Below are 17,783 nucleotides of genomic sequence, written 5' to 3' on the forward strand. Positions count from 1 at the left end.
CCGCCCCGCCGGAGCCCGCCCCCGGCCCGCCCGCCGCCCGCCGCTGTCGCGATGTTCTGACGTTCCCCCTTTCTTGTAGCAACGTTCTACGCGAAACGTCTGAGAGGGCTCAGTCGCTTCTGCCTCAATTGTCTGTCTTTCAGGAGAAGACGAGAACTGGGACCCTCTGCGTCAGGAAACCCCCGCTGCGCGACGTCAGCCCCACAGGGCCAGAGTGGGTTCCGAGTGACGCTGGCTGGCAGCAAGTGGGCCGTCGCCCAGATTGCTCTCGGGCTGCGATCGCTGCGGGCATGGCTCCGACTCCGGGAAAGAGAAGCCCCTTCCCCCATCGGAGTAGCTGCTCCCGCACTGCTGAGCAGGCACCCTTGACGTACCCAGGGACAGCGTAGAGCCAGGTGCTGGGCAAATACGGGGTCCAGAGTGGGAGGGGCAGCTCACACCGGCATAAAGTGTGCCCGGAGTATCCCATTCCTGGACTCCAGGCCGCTGAGGCCTGACAAGAACAGCAGGGACTGAGGCCCACGAGGGACATCTGGGAAACACTTGGGCCTACCCTGTGTGACTACAGGAAGCAAGGAAGGGCTCTTCATCCCATCGTCCCTTTGCCTTGTGCTCTGCGTTTATGCCACTCTACTCCACGTCCCCACCCAGCGCCCAGTTTTCCAAGAGGTCCAGAACCAGTGAAAAGTAGAGAGCTGCCTAGGGAGGGGCAGGGGACAGAGCTGGCGGTTTTCTGAAACTGGCGCTCCTGCTAACCCCAGAAGGTAAGTCTCTCCCAAAGTATCAAACAGGACACAGCTTAGCCATTGTACTTTTATTCACATCGTGTATTTTGGCATTTTCCAGAGAAGTAAAGGGAAGAGACGGGGGTGGGAGGCAGGGGGGAGACTGAGGCAGGAGGGCAAGGGTGAGTACCCATTTCCCTCATATCCCTCCTTGCCCAACCACACAGGGGCGAACACAAAGGGGGAGGGGAGGCACAGGTGCTCCCTCCCCAGGAAGAGGCTGCACAAAGCTACACCCACGCACGCACACAGATAAGACCCTTCCCCTCCACACCAGGGTGCTGGGCAGGGTGACACAGAAGCAGAGCACTGTGGATTCCAGGGACAGGGGAAGCAACAAAGTCTCCTTACAGACAGGCGGTCAGCCCCCTCCCATCCCCTTCCTGCTCCATCCCCAGAGTCTATAGCCCCTCTGCCATAGCTTGGCCATTCTCCTGTGGCCTCCAGCTTCTTCCCTGCTGCCAGGAACAAAAAGAAAAAGGGCACAGAGCAGGGGGCTGAAGTCCATCCCTCAGCTCCTATCCCTCATGCCAGGTGGGCTGTCCCCTGCCCTCGGTGGTAAAGGTGAGGGCAGGTTCTTAGCTGGCTACTCTCTGGTAGAAGTAGATGTAGCCCAGGTCCTTGGGTGGCTTCTCAGAGGCACACACTTTCTGGTCATTGTAGATCACCCATCTGGGGAAGTGGGGGAAGCGACAGGAAAGGGTGAACAACTGGGCATTCCAGTTGCGTCAGCTTAGCCTCTGACATAGCCCCTGGAGGTGATGCTGGTGACTCTGGGGCCGAGGCTCCCAAAAGTCTCTGCCTGGACCCCCAAAACCTACAGTCCAGCTGCTTCCTGTCTGAAGAGACTGTCACAATCTCGCAATACAGGACACTTCTCATATTTACTGTCTTTCAGATTCTCCAGTGTCTTTACAACCACCCCCACCCACTCCTGTGAGGCAAGAAGTTGGCAAACTTTTTCTGGAAAGGGCCAGTTTAAGGCTCTGCAGGCCATCTGGTCTCTGATACAACTACTCAACTTTCCTGTAGCAGCATGAAAACAGCCACAAACAATACATGAACAAGTGTGGCTGTGTTCTAGCAAAACTCTCTTACAAAAGCAGGTGGCCAGATTCAGCCCTCAGGCTGCAGATGGAGCAGATTCAGCCCTTTGCCTACCCCTGCCGGAAGACATTCTCTCACGCTCCGGGGTGTCTATGCCCCCCATCAGGCAGTCCTTTACCTTCTCCCACAAATGTTCTAAGGACTTCGAGGACACCCGTACTAGTTCCCACCTCCACTTCTCCATGCAAAACACACACGCCAGCCCCTCACCTGCCTTCCTTCTTGATATGGCAGACGTAGTGACCACACATGGTAGAGGTGCCCATGTGACTAATGAAGGCAAAGAGCTGATACTCTAGGGAGGGGGAGAGACAGGGCAGGGAGGGAAATGAGAGGATCCTTGGGTGACAGTCCAAAGATAAAACTAACAACTCAAACTCGGGACAGGAGTTTCAAGGACTGTGGGGCATGTACCGGGCCAATGGCTCTCTCGGCCGCCTAGAGTCCCACCCTCAGAAGTCACTGGTGAAAAGAAGCCTCTGACCCCTGAGGAAAGCAGAGCTGCCTTGGGATGAGGGATCTAGTGTGGCAAATCGGCTATATTCTACCAGGGAGTGTTCCCAGGGACACTCACTTCCAGGACCATCCCGGACTTTAGGTCCCACGGGCACAGACTCAGAGATGGAGTCGGCAGCCGAGCGGCCCTCTGAGATGTCCATGGCAGCCTCGGCGTCCAGGTCATCAATGTGACTGAAGATCCAGTCCACAGCCCGTTCTAAACTATTGTTCTTGGAGAGGAGGGAAGCATTACTTTTTCTAACAAGTTCTGGGGCGAGAGAGCCCGTGGTGAAGGAGAGCCTCAGCTCCTTCATCATAGCCACAGAGGGGTGGCACCCACCTTTGTCCTTGGTCTTGCTGCTGGAAGATGGACCGACACTCCCACCCCTTTCTTCCCCACTGGCCCCAAGCGCTTAGCTGGGGCAGCCCATACCGTGGCCCGCAGAGCTTTCAGGGCCTGGTCCCGGGAGAAGCCCATGGAGACAATGGTGGTCACACAGTCCTCTGGCGGGGGCTCAGCTGCTGCACTCGTGGAACCGGGCCCACTGGAGCCAGGCAGGATGAGGGGGTTTGCAAAATCTGTGGATGTCAAGGGGTTGAAGTGTTTGGGGAGGCTGGAGGCCCTGCCCCACCCCGCTCCCCACCCCTGCCTACCTGGATCGTCCATGTGCGACATGACCCAGTTCATGGCAGCCTCAGCGCCACTGTTGCCTGTGTAGTAGACGGCTTTGCGGCAGGCGTCCATGGGGAAGCCCATCTCCACCAGCTGGATGATGACGGATTCATCCAACATGGGTGCTGCGATGGGGAAATGTGGGCACGGTGACTGACCACCTCCCTCCCACGGCTCCTCCTCCCTCCCCCAGGCCCGCCCCCAGCCCTCTCCCAATCACCCATTACGTGCATTTTTCTTCACGGACTGGCACCTTATCCCAGAACTATAATGACCACGCAATGTAACGTGGGTCAGACAGATTCCTGCCCGCTCCCACAGAACAGGCCCTGTTTCTGGAGCACAATACTCCCACCCGACCCAGACCAGGGAGGTGACAAGGGCAGAGAGGCACTCAGCCAGTGCTCCCGCCATCCACACTGGGAATGTGACTGGAGTGCTCCAGTTGGTCCCCACCTCCATCGAAAGAGGGCAGAGGAAATTTGAAAGGGAGGACAGGAGAAACACAAAGGGACAGGGTCAGGGAGGCAAGACAGAGAGGCCCCCATCAGCAAGGGAGACAGGCAGGAAGAAGAGTCACTAACATGTCGGAGAGGAGAAGTGAGGGGAGCAGAAGGAGTCTTCGTCTTCGTTGCCATAGAAACCAAGGCTACCTTTGGGCTCATCCGGAGTGACCAGGGGTGGGGCAATGTCTGGCAGCTCCTCCTCTCCCGGCTGCAGCCCTGTACCCCTCAACTGGGAGATGTCCAGCTCCTCTGGCATCTCGATGGACACATCTGCAGCAAAGGGGACACCTGAGCAGCTCCCTGAGGCCCTCCTAGAAAAGCACTTTGGGGGCCTCAACGCCCTGTCCCCTATCGCAGAACTGCTCTTTGACAAGAAGCTGCTACAAGCAGTACCAATCTTAGGGATCCCACTGTAAGAAAAATAACAGTGAGCTCAGGAGTCAGGAGCCCGGATGCAAGTCCTAGATCTACCACAGCTGAGGTACGGGCGAGGCAGGACACCCAAAACTCGTGAGACAGGGTGATTTTATACTTCTGTGGGTCTCAACTTCCTTATCTAAAAATGAAGGTAAATCAGTATTTCTCAAATTACAGTCAGGACCTGTAAGACTCGTAAGAATGAATTGCTTCAAGACTATCAAAATGAAGACATCTTGCCAATTACAAAAATAAAACTGTGAAAATCACTTTGGGTGGTAAATCATACCTATAAAATCATAGACGTCTTTTAACATTTTTAGTCAGTGCTTTTCAAATTAGACACATTTTGAAATATCTAAGGTCATTTTTTTCCCTTTTCAGGGGAAAGTTTGAGAAACACTAGTTTTACATGTGTTAAGGCCCCTTCTTTTTCTAGCATGTTCTGCTTAACCTCTCTCATCCCAGCAACCATACCCAGTTTCTTAGGCACCCAGTCTAAGCCGAAGGTGAACTTCTTGATCTGGATGACCAGGTAGTCAGGGAACGAGGCAAACCGTGTGGTCCTAGGGGAGAGAATGTGCTGGTACTCAGAGAATCCCCAGGCTTCTCCCGTCCTGACTCCCACTCTAGGGCTCAGCCTCTCATGGGCAGAAGTCCCAGTAACCCAGAAGATACTCCACACTCTTCTCATCCCCTGGGCAGGCGGGCAGGCATCTGATGTCTGTCCTCAGCCAACAAGGAGCAGCAGAAGCCAGAGGATGGGTTTCACTGGCAGGAGCAGCGAAGGGCTGGGTGGCTGACTCCCTTGAGACTAAAGCCCTCCTTCACATTGCACCCAGTGCCAGATGCCAATGGCTAGGCAGAAAGTAGGGCCACTGGCTGGAAATCCAAACTCTGTCCACAGCTGATACCACGTGCCTGTGCTCTGCCATGATCAGGGGAGGAGTGGAGAGAGGATGCACTAGAAAGAGACCCTGTACCATGAAAGAAGAGGGAGTGGTTGGGGCAGGACAAGGAGACAGATATAGTCATTTCCATGTCTATCCCTGTGAGGGCCTCTTGGGGAGATTACCAGCCTCAAGTGATTCAATCCTAAGATTCTAACCACACAGGGATGAAAAAATAGGACAGAGGCAGAGATACATCTTTTGGGATCACCCTGCCATAGGCCTGCAGCCTTATTTAGGCCCTGACCAAAGGACTGGACATACTTTTTTTTTTTTTTTTTTAAGAGACAGGGTCTTGCTCTGTCACCCAGGCTGGAGTGCAGTGGTATGATCTAGCTCACTGCAGCCTCGAACTCCTGGGCTCAAGTGATAACTCACGTCTCAGCCTCCTGAGGAGCTGGGACTATAGGTGCATGCTATCACACCTGGCTAATTTTTTAATTTTTTGTAGAGATGGGGTTTCACTATCTTGCTCAGGCTGGTCTTGAATTTCTGGCCTCAAGCGGTTCTCCTGCCTCAGCCTCCCAAAGTGCTGGGATTATAGGCATGAGCCACTGCACCCGGCTCAAAGGACTTACTTGACAGCTACTGACTTGGCCTGCAACGCCGTGCTCCAGAAGTCGTCCACCTGCTCAGGGGCCCCATAGGCCTCCAGGCAGGAGCTGAACGGCACCTGGGCCCGAACCAGTTCTGGCAGCGGCATCTTCTCCTCTTCGGCTTGCCGCTTCTTCTCCTCATACTCCAGAAGCTCCTCTGGTGATAGAAAGGGTTGGTGGGTCCTTCAGAGGCTGCTGCCCCTTTACCTCCTTAGCCTTGCCCTACTGGCCCTCTATGCACAACTATCTCAGTTCTCCCACCCTCCCCAAGTACCCCTGGCACACATCCATTACATCTTGCCTCTGTTTCAACATAGCTCTGGTAATAAGCTGAGATTCCACTGGGCACGATTAATTCTACACACACTGGTGGCCCAGCTTCAGAACTCTGGCTGGTGGAGCAGGGCATACTGTGGGCTCTGTGCCCATCAGGTGCCCTGGCACCCATCATAGACCTTAGCCTCCAAGGCATCAAGCCTTGCTGACAGGGCAACCTACCTTTATTAAGGGCTGCATCCATGGGCACAGGCAGCTGCATGATGTAGTCAACTCGCTGGGTATACTTAACCTTCTCCGTGGCCAGGCACTTGATCTTTTCCTCCACCAAGAAGCGGAACACTTCATTAGGATTTTCAGAGCTCCGGCAATTCCTCTATGGGAAAGAGGCAGGGTAGGGAGGTCTGGGCAGCCGGGGAATGGAATGGCACCTCAAAGGTTCACTGGGGAGTCAGGCAGAGAAGGGAGACTACCTCTTAGGGGCATGGGGATGCAAGAGTAGTGCAGAAACTTTCCCTAATTAACCATCCCCTCCCCATTTCTGGCCCCATCCTAGCACTGTGGGACTGTGTTACAATGTGCTTGTATTTCTCTTTATAAACAATTAAGTATTCTCATATCATTTTCTTTGGGAGTATCCTTAATTAAGCTGCAAGCCCACCAAGGGTAAGGATCATGGCTTGTCTTTACTCTTCTCAGGTGCAAACGCTACCCACAGGGAAGGCTCAGTGTGTGTAGACTGCTGGGGTACAGGGGTGGGGATGACTGAGGAAGGAGTGGGCAGGAGGGAGAGGGAGTAATCTGAAGGCAGACAGGGGTGCCATCTTCCCAGCCCTCACCTCCACCATGTTGATAAGGTGAAGGAAGAACTCCTGGGCATCCTGCTGCCGGTTGGTGGAGAACTCAGGGTGGCCCTTGCCGATGAGGGCCTTGAACATCCGAGGGGCGATGCCGTCTTGAACTTCCTGGGCAGAGCCAGGGCAGGGACTCAGCTGGGGCTCAAGGGCCATCAAGTGGCCTTCTTCAGACATCTCCCAGACCCGTTTCCCCATAATCCCAGAGCCTGAAAGGGACAGAGTCCCAGACGACGCACCTTTTGTTCTGGCACCTGCTCCCCGTCACCTGACTCCGGTGCTGGCTTGGAATACTCTCCTGAGAGAAGGCCATGGCCCAGCTTGGCCCTGCGTTAATATCCAAGAAGACTATTTTGTTTCAGTCAACTAACTATGGGCACATCTATCTGTGTCTTTTCCTCCCCAACTCAACCTTTGCTCATAGCTCTCCTTAGACAACTCTCTAAAATGTGAAGAACCTTACGTTCCAAAGGAACCCAGCTCAAGACAGACAACATGCCCAGAAGGCAGTCACCCGAAAGCTTCTAAAGGGCCAAGATCTAAACTGCTTCGCACTCCAGGTGGTCGTGGAGGTGGAAGGGTATGCTGGGAGGCTCTCAACTGCCTTTGCAAATAGGACCCGGCTACATACACCTGGGTGCTGAAGTCCTGGGTAGGGTCCGTCGGGGCATTCTGGAAGATCTTCTCCAGCTTATCCACATACCTAGAAGTCAAGGGAAGGATAATTGGAGGGGCTCTGGCCTGAGCTCCGAGGAAAAGGGAAGGGAACAATTATCTACTAACTCTGTGAACAGGCTCCCCCAGAGCAGTCACTGCGGTTAGACCTTGGAGTCCATTTCTCTCCAGCACCTGCCCGTCCTCCCCCTCGACTGTGTCCAGTGTGGAGTGTTCTTTCCCTGCCTCCTCCTCAAGACAGAGCCAGGGGATGGGAGAAGGCAGCCCGGGATTAGGATAAATACAGTTCATATTCTACTGGACAGAACTTACTGACATGTTCTCCGCTTTCATATTGTTTCCCAATTAGACAGTAAGCTCGTTTACGCCGAGAACCCGCCTTTCTTCTTAGTGTCCCATCGCCCCTCTTCCTGAACGCTACATATCCACGTGAGGTGCTCATTTGATGTCACTGGCCTAAATAAAGACCACCTGCTACCCCTTGAGTCTGTCAGCAGGCTGAGGAGCCCTGGGATTTGGCCCTCTGCTCTGCCGGTTGGCGGGGTCTGTGTGTGCTGGGGACGGCACACCAGCCAGAGTGCAACAGGAACTACTCTAGGACTGAGATCAAGCACAGAGGTGCGGAGGGCGCTGGTGGAGGAGTGTGCCCAGAGGCTAGTGACCAGGAGAGGGGCCGTGCCAAGCAACTACTCACTTCCTCTGGAAGTCAGGGATGCTGAAGAGCACCTGGACCACGGAGTTGAGGTAGCAGCTGTTACCCAGGTTCCGGATGCCTGTGTAGCCGGGCCCGAACAGGGGCTTAAGTGGCACACCTGACTCCTGAATCAGCTCCCATTCGCCGATCCGCTGGTTCATATCTATCTCCAACTCGGTCATCGTCTTGTCCGTCTGCGTGGGAAGGGGCACTTCAGACTGGGTGAGAAACTCAGCCTTGTATTTTTCACCTTGATCTCCCACTGAGTATAGGGTGATACCCAGCTGCAGCCTAGAATTTGTGGAATTACGGGCTCAAACATGAGAGGCACATTAAGTATCACCCAGCCCACGTTCTGGAAGGCTACAGGTTATTGTCCCAGAGGCCTATAAGACATCAGGTCTCTGCTTGAATAAGGGAATGAAATGAATGAGATTTTCTACACCTGAAATGTTTTTCCCATTCTGAAATTACCCCTCCCTCACCTTCAGATTGTCACTTGAGCATCACTTCTCCAGGGAAACACCCCAATCCCCTAGACTAGACCAGGTCCCCCTGCTAATGATTATAGTACCCCCCACCTCTCTTTCATAGCACCCATCACAGTTTGCAATTAATTCACTTATTTGTGTGAGAATGTGATTAATCCCTGCCTTTTCCTCTAGAATATAAGTCTATGAAAGCAAAGACCAGACTGGTCTCATTCACGCAATGACTAGCACATAGTAAATACTCAGTAGTATTTGCTGACTGAATGAATGATGCTAGAAACCTTTTCAAAGGAAGCCCACGTATCTTGGGGACTGGGTTACAGAAGCTTTCCCTAACACCCCACCTTAGGCTCAGGCAAGGAAGAAGGGACTCACAGGGACAGGAATTAGGAGAATCTGAACCTGAAGAGGGTCTCACCTTCTGCATCTTCAGCATGTCGATGCCGAAATGGGACAGGTGCTCAGCCAGGCTGGGGTCCAGGACCATGTCATCCTCATCGTATGAGTATACGTCTAGAGCAGGAGGCAGGAACAGTGTCAGGGGAAGTGGCTCAGGACTGGGCTGGCCACCAGTCCCACCCCTGTCCAGAGCGGCCTTGGTGGGAGAGGAGGACAGCCTATAAGGGTCATCCTCGTGCTTCCCTTGAATATCAGTGAGATCGCAAGCCCTTCTGGGATTGGCGTTCAGGGGAGATGGGGTGAAACACGGTTAGGGTTGGAATTCATTGTGCTTCTGAGTCCACCCCTGCAGGATAAGGTACTAGGATAAGGCAGGTTTGGTAGGTAAGGGACTAGGATGGGGGGACAGAGGAGGGTGTGTTCATCAGAGATTTGGTCTCATCTGCAGTATTTTCATTTTTTATCAAGAGAATGCATTCATGTACTATTCATGTCATATAAAATTACTAACAAATGAAACACAGTTAAGTGTGAGGGTGGCTGGAGCAGGGGAGGGGGTACCAGCGCCATCAGGTGTGATGGTGCCCAGCTTCACAGCCAATGGGTAGCCTGTCTCCCTGTAGTGCTCCACAGCATGGTTGTTGCCCCCACTGCCATCGAAGTAGCGTCGGCCGCAGAGGATGGAGCCATCTGTCAGGTTGAGCCACAGGTTCTCTCTCATGTCACACTTGGAGCACTTCCAGCCACTAATCCAAGGAGAAGAAAATTAGCTGAAATGCGGGTCAGGAGTATGTGGGAGTGGTGGAGAGAGGGGCTTTGCAGGCCCCTGCCAGCTCAAGGTCTCTCTCTTCTCCTCTCTGCTGGATGTCCCCACGCTTTGTTTATCTCCCCCCAAGTCCCCACACTTTGTTTATCTCCCTCCCTGTCCTGCTCCCTACCCTCTCCCACTATCTCCCCCAGAAGGGTGTTCTCTTTGCCCTTGCTCCAGGAGTTGTGCCCCAAGATGGAAGGGCCAGGTCTCACCAGGGAGGGATTCGAGCAGGGTTGTCCAACTGCTTTAGGTTGAAGGCATGCTTAGACACCTGCCGCACTTCCCCATCCCAGGCCTGCACCTCCTGCTTGCGAGAAGCTGAGTCAGCCGATAGCAGGGCCTCCACTGCACTGGTCACCTAGGGGAAGAGAGGGTCAGAGGCAGTCCCCAGCCCCTCGCCCCACACCCCTTTGGTCTTCAGCTTTGTCAGTGCTCGCACAAGACATTACTCTCCCGACCCATCTTGCCCTAGAACCTCTGGTAGGGTGGGAAGGGATTCATACCCGATCCCTGACAATGTCAGGCAGACCCCCCAACCCATCTCGGGCAATCTCCAGGTAATCTGGCAAAATGACAATCTTCACATCCTCGTCATATTCAAACTTCTCTTCGGTGAGGTCAAAGCCGCCTTCAACACCTGGAGGGATAGGGAAGAAGAGGGAGAGTAGGGAAACCACTATAGGTCAATGTCCCTCCTCAGACACCTCATTTTGTCCCTTCCAGATCTCTAGGGCCACCAATCAGGCGCATTCTTTGGGACTTTCCGAGTGCCTCTGAGTGCAGGACAGACCAGCTCAGGGAGGAGAACAGGACTGCAGTGGTGCTTACCAATAGCCAACCGGGTGGGCTTCTTCCGGGGCGGGTCTCCAGTGCCTGTAGTAGCGTCCTCCTCTTTCTGCAATGAAGCAGGAAGGGCTGGATCAGCAATGAGCACCAGGGAAGGGACAAATAGGGAGGATGGAGGGGAGGGAGTGGTTAATCTCAGAATAAAACAAAGCTAAAGCACATCTTCCAAGTTTTAATGACACAAACAAAAGTAAGTGAAACGGAGAAATTGAGGCCAATAGACAGATTCAAAATGGGCACCCTGTGGAATGTGTCTGAATGCACCCAGCCCTTGGTCCAGCCTCTGTCCCTACCGGGCGCCGGGTCCGCCGGAGGTGCAGGTACACTCGCTGGCCCGTCTTGTTGAAATGTCTCTCCACATATTGTTTCCCGAAGCCCAGGAACGTGTTCATGCAGATGTATAGGCCACCCTCAGACTCCTGCAGGACAAGAGACAACAGTGGAAACACAAGGAGGATGAAGCCTGGACAGGTGAGGAAACCAAAGACTTAGAGTCAGAAACAGGTAGTTCCTAGAAGCAGATTTCTGGTTCTCTAACACAGCATGGCCCTTGCCAAGTTATTTACCCTTTTGGAACCTTTTAGAACTGCTAAGATTCTCCCTATTTCCTCCTATGACTTTGATAACCACTGAAAAGGACAACAGGATGCTGAGCAACACCAGTCCCTCACCATTCATCTTCCCTCTTGCTCCTCCTCTGGGCTTTGGAGCCCTTCAGTCAATCACAGAGGACCCCCTTTACAGCTTTCCTGGGGCTAAGATCTGAGATGCAGAAAGTAACAGGGATCAAATACTGTAGACTTCCAGCACCAGAGATTACATTCGGAGGGGAAAAGGGTCCTTTCCTGGGAGAGGGAAGACTTTCATGTCAGACACTAAACCCAAACCAGGGACCCCTAAGACAAACCCCGTCTGATCTCCATGATTCAGAAAACCTTCCAGACTGGAAGAGCAGAGATTCCAGCACCTCAGCAGTACATTTAATACCTGAGTTTTCCAGAAAGCCTAGATCTTTCCTTTATCACATTCTACTAGGGAGTCGAACCCTGGTCCACACTGTGAGTCTTCTCCCTCCTCTCCTGATGAAGCCTGGCTCCAGGGGAATAAGGCCTTGTTTGGGACTCACAGCTAAACCCTGACCCAGACTGGCAGGGACATGATGTGAAGTCCCACATTCTCCAGCCATCCCCCCTCCCCTCTGACCAGTAAGTAAGATCCCCACTCAAATGCCATCAACCTCCAACCTCAAAGCCATCCCCTTCTTAGAACCATCTAGCAACAGTTGCGGAGATTGCTAAACACATACAGCCTGAGAAGAAAAGAAGGAAAGACAAATGTCCACCCTGAATCACAGCTTAGGAGAGAGGATGGGCTTCCCCAAAGCTCAGCAAGTCTTCCAGTGCCTTTGTAAACAGAGGGACGAAGAAGGTGGAGGAGGAAATTGGAGACAATGAATCTTCCTTCAGATCCAAGGCTTGGAGCAATAGGCATCTTCTTCTGGAATAAGAGCCTCGGTGGCCTTGAAAATTCCTCTGCTGTGATATTAAAAATAGGGCACTGTCTAATGCAGTTCTAGGTCCATAGACTGCTCTGTACCACTCCCTAGAACAATGAGAATTGCAATGTCAATGGACAAATAGAGCATTTCTCACCAGGGAGGTCAACTAGCTCTCTTTCTTCCCGGAATCCAATTTGAAAATAATCAAATAGGCTGGAAGTTGGTTAGCAAAGCAGCTAGGTCACGTTGGAGATCTGTTGACTTGAGGTGAAAGAGGGAAAGTGGCAGAAGACTACAAAACCCCTTTCTGGATTATTCAAAGCAATTACTAAGGAGAAAGACAGGAGTGAATATAAGTGTAAAGAGGGACCCACTGACTTCTACCATCTGCTGGTAATTAAGAAAAACCTCTCCCTCCTGGCAGGAACGTGGGAGCTCTGAAGTGATTAAACTCCTCTGCTGGAAATAAAAGATGCTGGTTTCACCAAGAATTAGGAACCCTGGAGCTCTGCTTTGAGCAGTCTTCTTTTACCTTTGCCAAAGCCAGACTTCAGAGAAGCAGCACATTGTCTGAGGCCCAGATCAAAGCCTAGCAAACCAAGCAAACCACAAGTCACAGTGATGATCCTGAACCGGGCCTCAGATCATCCTGCTATACTGAGCACTGGTGATGCATTAATGAAGTCTTTCCACTCTGACTTGCAGTTTTCAGGCCATGAGCTGGTCTGACTGAACACACTGGGTAGGGCCCAGCAGCTTGAGGGGAGGGGTGGTGAGGGGGGCGGATCCCAGCCAAGCTGCTGTCTCAGTTCAGGCCCTGAAGGCCTGTCTCTGCTTGAGGGTGGCACAGGAAGGCAGAACAGTAGGAAGGGAGGTACCCGGTGGAGCTTGCAAAACGTGAAGCACGGTGTGGGTGGCGGCTTTGTGTAACTAGTCAAGAGTGAGAGCAGGATGGGAAAGGGGCCTTAGCATCTTCTGAGAAAGAAACCATCTCTAGGAATACTTTAAAAGGGCTTCTCTCCGCTGTCTGTGATGGGCTGGGGCGAGGGGAGTGGCTAATAGTTCACTTCAAAGGAGAAACGACGGGAGCTTTCCTCTCCTCACCACCACCCATGACCCACCTCCCCGCCCCCTGTCCATATTAACGATGGGTAAGGCTCTAACTCGGCCTTTCTCAGAACCGGACTACTTCAGACCCCACTTCCAGACTATTAGCCGCTTCGGAACTGCAGTCCCCAGCCCGCAACCCCAACCCCGGCCGAGAACAGTGGGGAGTCGCCCCCATCACTCCCAAACAAAACTACAAAACCCAGGGAGCAGTGCGCGACAGACAAGGCCGACTCCCAGGCTTTCGCAAGGGTCCATTTGGGGGATGTAGTCCGACGGTCGGGCTCCACCCCTCGCTTAGAACGGCCATGAAGGCAGTGAGCGACTACAATGCCCACAGTGCTCCGCGAGGCGGGGAGCGGGCCAGGCGAGCGCAGCGGCTTCCGGGGGCCGTAGTCACACGACAGCCGCAGCTCCTCAACCGCGGCGGCGGAGTGGAGCGTGGGAGACTACAAGTCCCAGGGTGCAGCGCAGGGGGGCGGCAGCCCAAGCCTTGCAGGCCCCGGCAGAATGACCAGGGCGATGGAAGGAAGTCGTGCTCGCTGCGGGCGTGGGGAATGGGCTTACCGGCGTGTCGAAGGAGAAGGCGCACTCGTCTTTGTGGACCCGGTCTCCAGCCTTAGGGACCCGGATCGTCGGTAACACTGACAGCAGCGCCTCCTCGCTCAGCTCCGCCATGACACCGGCAGCAGCTCCTCCACACAGCGGCTCCCACCGTTCCCAGCCTCACCCCCACTCTCCCGTCCAATAAGCGCTACTCGTTAGGGGCATGCGCCGAGGGGCAGAAGCGCGAGAATGGCAGTTGGCCGCGGCCTGCCTGCCAGTGCTCCGCCCTCTGCCGGCTCTTGACTAACGCCAATGAAAAGCGTTTCTACTGCAATTGATGGTCGAAAGAGCCAATCCCACCCTTCCAGGGCAGGAGCGCACGGAGGGAAGCGAGGTGGGCTCCGGAGCGGCCGCTGCTCAGACGCTGCGAGCCCTAAGGTCCCCTTAGCACGCCTTCTATTGAAGAGCAGAAACTGACTGTCGTTTAGATCTCTCAGTCCCAGAAACTTTCCTGGGGACTTGTCTAATGGGAAAGTAGAGGGGTGATTGTCTTCTTGGTGTTTGAAAAGGGGGTATCCAGTGGGGCGGAGCTTGAGAGGGTTGGTGTGGAGTGATTGATAACTCTGTCAACCAATAAGGCTACTATGTCTGTCTCAGGAAAACCACAACTCAATCTGGATTTACGCGTAATAGCGTAATCACTCATCATTCCATTTTGCTTGATTAAATCATCCGGTTTTGAAACTGAAGGTCTCGAAAGCGAAGACTGGCACTCCTCAAAGTCTCACGACGGACAGCTAGCAGGCCGATACTGAACAAAAGTCCCCCGCTCGAGGAGGCGTCACCCCTGGCAAACCAAACCTCAGTCCATTGGCCCACAGGTCTCCGTGATAGACGTCTTCCCAGACCAATGACTTCCTGCGCTGGAGGCGGGTCTCACATAGCGGGCCTATGGGAGCCTACGTCAGCTCAGCCAATAGGGTCAGGGCAGGGGGCGTGGCGGGAAGTTTGAAACTCGTAGCTTCGGGAGTTGAGCCTCGAGCTGCTGTGTACGCGAAGGTGGAATTGGGGCCTGGTAGGTGATTTGAATAAATTAATGAATAAGTTAGAGGGCCCAGCAGGCCCAGAATGAGCCGCTTGGTCCGCCGCACCAGTCATTAACCCCGCAGAGGCCTCTGGCCCAGCGGCCAGGAGGTTCCTCAGCTGGAAACTGGAAAGATCGGGTGGTCTGGGGTCGCAGGTCTGACATCGTCGCGGTAAGGGCCGAGACCTGAGTCACTTCTTGCAGGCATCCCCTCCTCGCCCCGAGCCGGGCCCTGCCCCCACCCTGCAACTCCTGGTTGAGATGGGCTCAGTGAAGAGCCTCCCAGTCACTCCAGCAGGGCCTCCACCGCACAACAAGCATCTGGCTCAAGTGGCAGACCCCCGTTCACCTAGTGCTGGCATCCTGCGTACTCCCATCCAGGTACTCTGGGCCAGGGTGGGGAAGGCAGAGAAGCTGTCTGAATTTTTGGGCTTCTGCCTAATCTGATTCTGACAAAGCCCTTACACTGCCATCCCTACTCCTGCCTTATTTTCTGCATTCTCAGTCTGTGTGGGGTGGGCTGAATGTCTTGAGGGCCTTGGCAATCCTCCCTGGAATATGGGAAGGAGAGAAGGGTCAGAGCCCAGACTGGTTCTAGCCTATGGTCCTGACAGGTGGAGAGCTCTCCACAGCCAAGCCTACCAGCAGGGGAACAACTGGAGGGTCCCAAACATGCCCAGGACTCAGATCCCCGCTCTCCTACCCTTGGCATTGCACGGACACCTATGAAGACCAGCAATGGAGGCAAGTCTTGGACCCAGGGAATGCTGATAAGGCTGTCATCTATTCTTGCATAGGACCAATGAAGCCTTTCTCTCAGGGCTCCTTCTTAAGGGGGCCTGCATCCTCCTGCTTTGGGCCCGTCTTTTCTCAACATTTTGCTCACTCCACTTTGGTTTCTCTCTTCCCATTTGCTCACTCACCTGGGCATGAGTCCTACAGCTGGTGTTCTTTTTCTCCTTGCTGAATGATTTGTATCAGAAGGTCACTGTTCACTTCTTTCCTCTAGACCCTCCAAGCCCACTGGTGAAACAACTGAGTGAAGTATTTGAGACCGAAGCCTCCAAATCAAATCTTCCCGCAGAGCTTATTCCGCCCCTGGAGGTATCTTCATGTTCTGAATTGGGCTTGCCTCTGGGTACCCAGTTATCCCTTGAGGATCAGATACCAGTTTGGAACCAGACTGAGCTCCCCTCTAAACAGGTGTTTTCCAAGGAGGAAGCAAGACAGCCCACAGAAACCCCCGTGGCCAGCCATAGCTCAGACAAGCCTTTAAGAGATCCCGAAACTCCCCGATCTTCAGGTACAGAATCTAAGGGCAAGGTATAGGGAAGAGAACATAGGATGTTCTGGGATAAAGTCCATCGGTGAGGGTGGGAGGCATAAACTGTAAGCCCCTAGGTTTGGATCCTTGCTTTAACTCATTACCCATCCTAGGTTCCAAGCGAAATAGACGGAAACCAAATGGCAAGGTACTAGGGAGATCCCCCCTCACCATCCTGCAAGATGACAACTCCCCCGGGACCCTGACACCACGACAGGTAAAGGGAGAGAGGGTGAAAGCTATTACTTGGATATCCAATGTAGATGGTGGGAGACCCATTTACCCAGATCTTCCCCCTCCTGAACAACCACCCCCAACTCATACACTGATTTTCGCAGGGTAAGCGGCCTTCCCCGCTAAGTGAAAATGTTAGGGAATTAAAGGAAGGAGCCATTCTTGGAACTGGACGACTTCAGAAAACTGGAGGACGAGCATGGGAGCAAGGCCAGGACCATGACAAGGAAAATCAGAACTTCCCCTTGGTAGACAGCTAGGCCCTGCATGGTATTGGCACTGGATTCACCCAGGGCCTGGTGATATTCTGTGTCCTCTCACCCCTTTTTTCCCAGGGAGACTGAGGAAAGGCTTGTTTTCTTGACTCCTCCTAACCTACCAATCTGGGACTGAGAGCTTTATTGGGATTTCTTTGTGTCTTTTGTGTTTCTTGTATATTAAAGGAAGTGGTTTTAAATGCTTTTAAAAGGTATACTTAATCCTTGCACTGGCTCTTCTGTCCAGAGAATGGCAGCCTGGAGAACTTGTGTTCCCTGGTCTGAGCGTCCCCTCACCAATACTCTGAGCCTTTTTTGTGTACCTCCCTTAAGTCATGGTGTCCCCAGGACTCTGTCCTTGCCCCTTTCCTCCTGCTCTCCCTAGGTGTTTAATTCTAAGGCTTTAGTGATCACTTTCCTATAGTCTGGTAATTTCCAGGTCTTTCTCTGTAATCCTCATCTTTATCTAGCTGCCTCATAAGCAGTTCAAAGTCAGTTTATCTAGAATTGAATTTATGATCTTCCCCAAAAGCTATTCCTCATCTCCTATTCCCTATCCTTGTGAATAACAGCATTATCTGCCCTGCTGCCCAAACCTAAACCTTGGTCACTAAAGCCTGGTGATTCCATTCTTTTTTTTTTTTTTAATTTCAGCATATTATGGGGGTACAGATGTTTAGGTTATGTATGTTGCCCTTGCCTCCCCACTCCCCGCCAAGTCCGAGTTTCAAGTGTGCCCATCCCTTGGATGGTGCGCATTGCACTCTTTGTGTATGCAAATACCAGTCCCCTCCTTCCCCCTCCCCCCTTGATTCCATTCTTTAATCTCTTCTTAATTCCTCTTCCTTACCTCTGTCCTGTCGCTCTTGCGTTTCTTGCCACTTGCCTCTCACCTTGTTTCCCTAGTGCCAGTCTCTCCTGCCTCCATTTCATCAGCCTACACTGCTGCCAGGGTGATCTTTCTGAGAAGCATAACTGATCATGTTACTACTCTGCTCAAAACTCATCAATGGCTTCCCACTGTCCTTAGGATAAAGTCTAGACTCTTTAGCCAGGCATTCAAGGCCTTTTGTAACCTGACTCCTCCTCAGTTTAACCTTCCTGTACAAACATACACACAGGCACCTTAGGCAGGCTGCAGTGAACTGTTGCACA

The 17,783-nt window shown here is 53.1% G+C and overlaps 2 protein-coding genes across 4 annotated transcripts; one reads left to right on the forward strand and one right to left on the reverse strand.

Moving 5' to 3' along the window:
• Positions 1-799: 799 nt before the first annotated feature.
• Positions 800-13,925, reverse strand: USP5 (ubiquitin specific peptidase 5 (isopeptidase T)). Its single transcript, XM_012637830.1, has 20 exons — positions 13,751-13,925; positions 10,872-10,997; positions 10,561-10,627; positions 10,236-10,369; positions 9,945-10,090; positions 9,483-9,667; positions 8,941-9,035; positions 8,032-8,225; positions 7,294-7,365; positions 6,902-6,989; positions 6,648-6,773; positions 6,031-6,184; positions 5,515-5,689; positions 4,464-4,552; positions 3,717-3,839; positions 3,045-3,188; positions 2,824-2,969; positions 2,467-2,620; positions 2,103-2,187; positions 800-1,457 (listed from the first exon to the last, which is right to left on the reverse strand). Exons 1-20 carry the CDS (start codon positions 13,859-13,861, stop codon positions 1,364-1,366), a joined length of 2,508 nt encoding a protein of 835 aa, XP_012493284.1. The 5' UTR covers positions 13,862-13,925; the 3' UTR covers positions 800-1,363.
• A 45-nt stretch (positions 13,926-13,970) lies between these two features.
• CDCA3 (cell division cycle associated 3) lies at positions 13,971-16,859 on the forward strand. 3 transcript variants are annotated; one of them, XM_012637834.1, is made up of 6 exons: positions 13,971-14,804; positions 15,018-15,194; positions 15,428-15,557; positions 15,898-16,116; positions 16,251-16,354; positions 16,476-16,859. In XM_012637834.1, exons 2-6 carry the CDS (start codon positions 15,075-15,077, stop codon positions 16,629-16,631), a joined length of 729 nt encoding a protein of 242 aa, XP_012493288.1. In that variant the 5' UTR covers positions 13,971-14,804; positions 15,018-15,074; the 3' UTR covers positions 16,632-16,859. The 3 variants fall into 3 exon arrangements, with proteins under 3 accessions (XP_012493288.1, XP_012493287.1, XP_012493289.1); XM_012637833.1 differs by having other exon boundaries at positions 15,823-16,116; positions 16,476-16,843; XM_012637835.1 differs by lacking the exon at positions 16,251-16,354 and having other exon boundaries at positions 15,823-16,116.
• The last annotated feature ends 924 nt before the right edge of the window (positions 16,860-17,783 follow it).

The sequence above is a fragment of the Propithecus coquereli genome, unplaced genomic scaffold, assembly GCF_000956105.1.
Source record: "Propithecus coquereli isolate 6110/MARCELLA unplaced genomic scaffold, Pcoq_1.0 Scaffold124, whole genome shotgun sequence".
Lineage (NCBI taxonomy): Eukaryota > Metazoa > Chordata > Mammalia > Primates > Indriidae > Propithecus > Propithecus coquereli.

Coding starts and splice junctions, on each gene's coding strand:
- USP5 (XM_012637830.1), bottom strand. CDS start 13,861: ATGGCGGAGCTGAGCGAGGAGGCGCTGCTGTCAGTGTTACCGACGATC. Junction 10,628..10,871: donor TCCGGCGGACCCGGCGCCCG/GTAGGGACAGAG, acceptor GCTTCATTGCAG/AAAGAGGAGGACGCTACTAC. Junction 2,621..2,823: donor TGAAAGCTCTGCGGGCCACG/GTATGGGCTGCC, acceptor CTCCTCTCCAAG/AACAATAGTTTAGAACGGGC.
- CDCA3 (XM_012637833.1), top strand. CDS start 15,075: ATGGGCTCAGTGAAGAGCCTCCCAGTCACTCCAGCAGGGCCTCCACCG. Junction 16,117..16,250: donor CGAAACTCCCCGATCTTCAG/GTACAGAATCTA, acceptor TACCCATCCTAG/GTTCCAAGCGAAATAGACGG. Junction 16,355..16,475: donor GGACCCTGACACCACGACAG/GTAAAGGGAGAG, acceptor TGATTTTCGCAG/GGTAAGCGGCCTTCCCCGCT.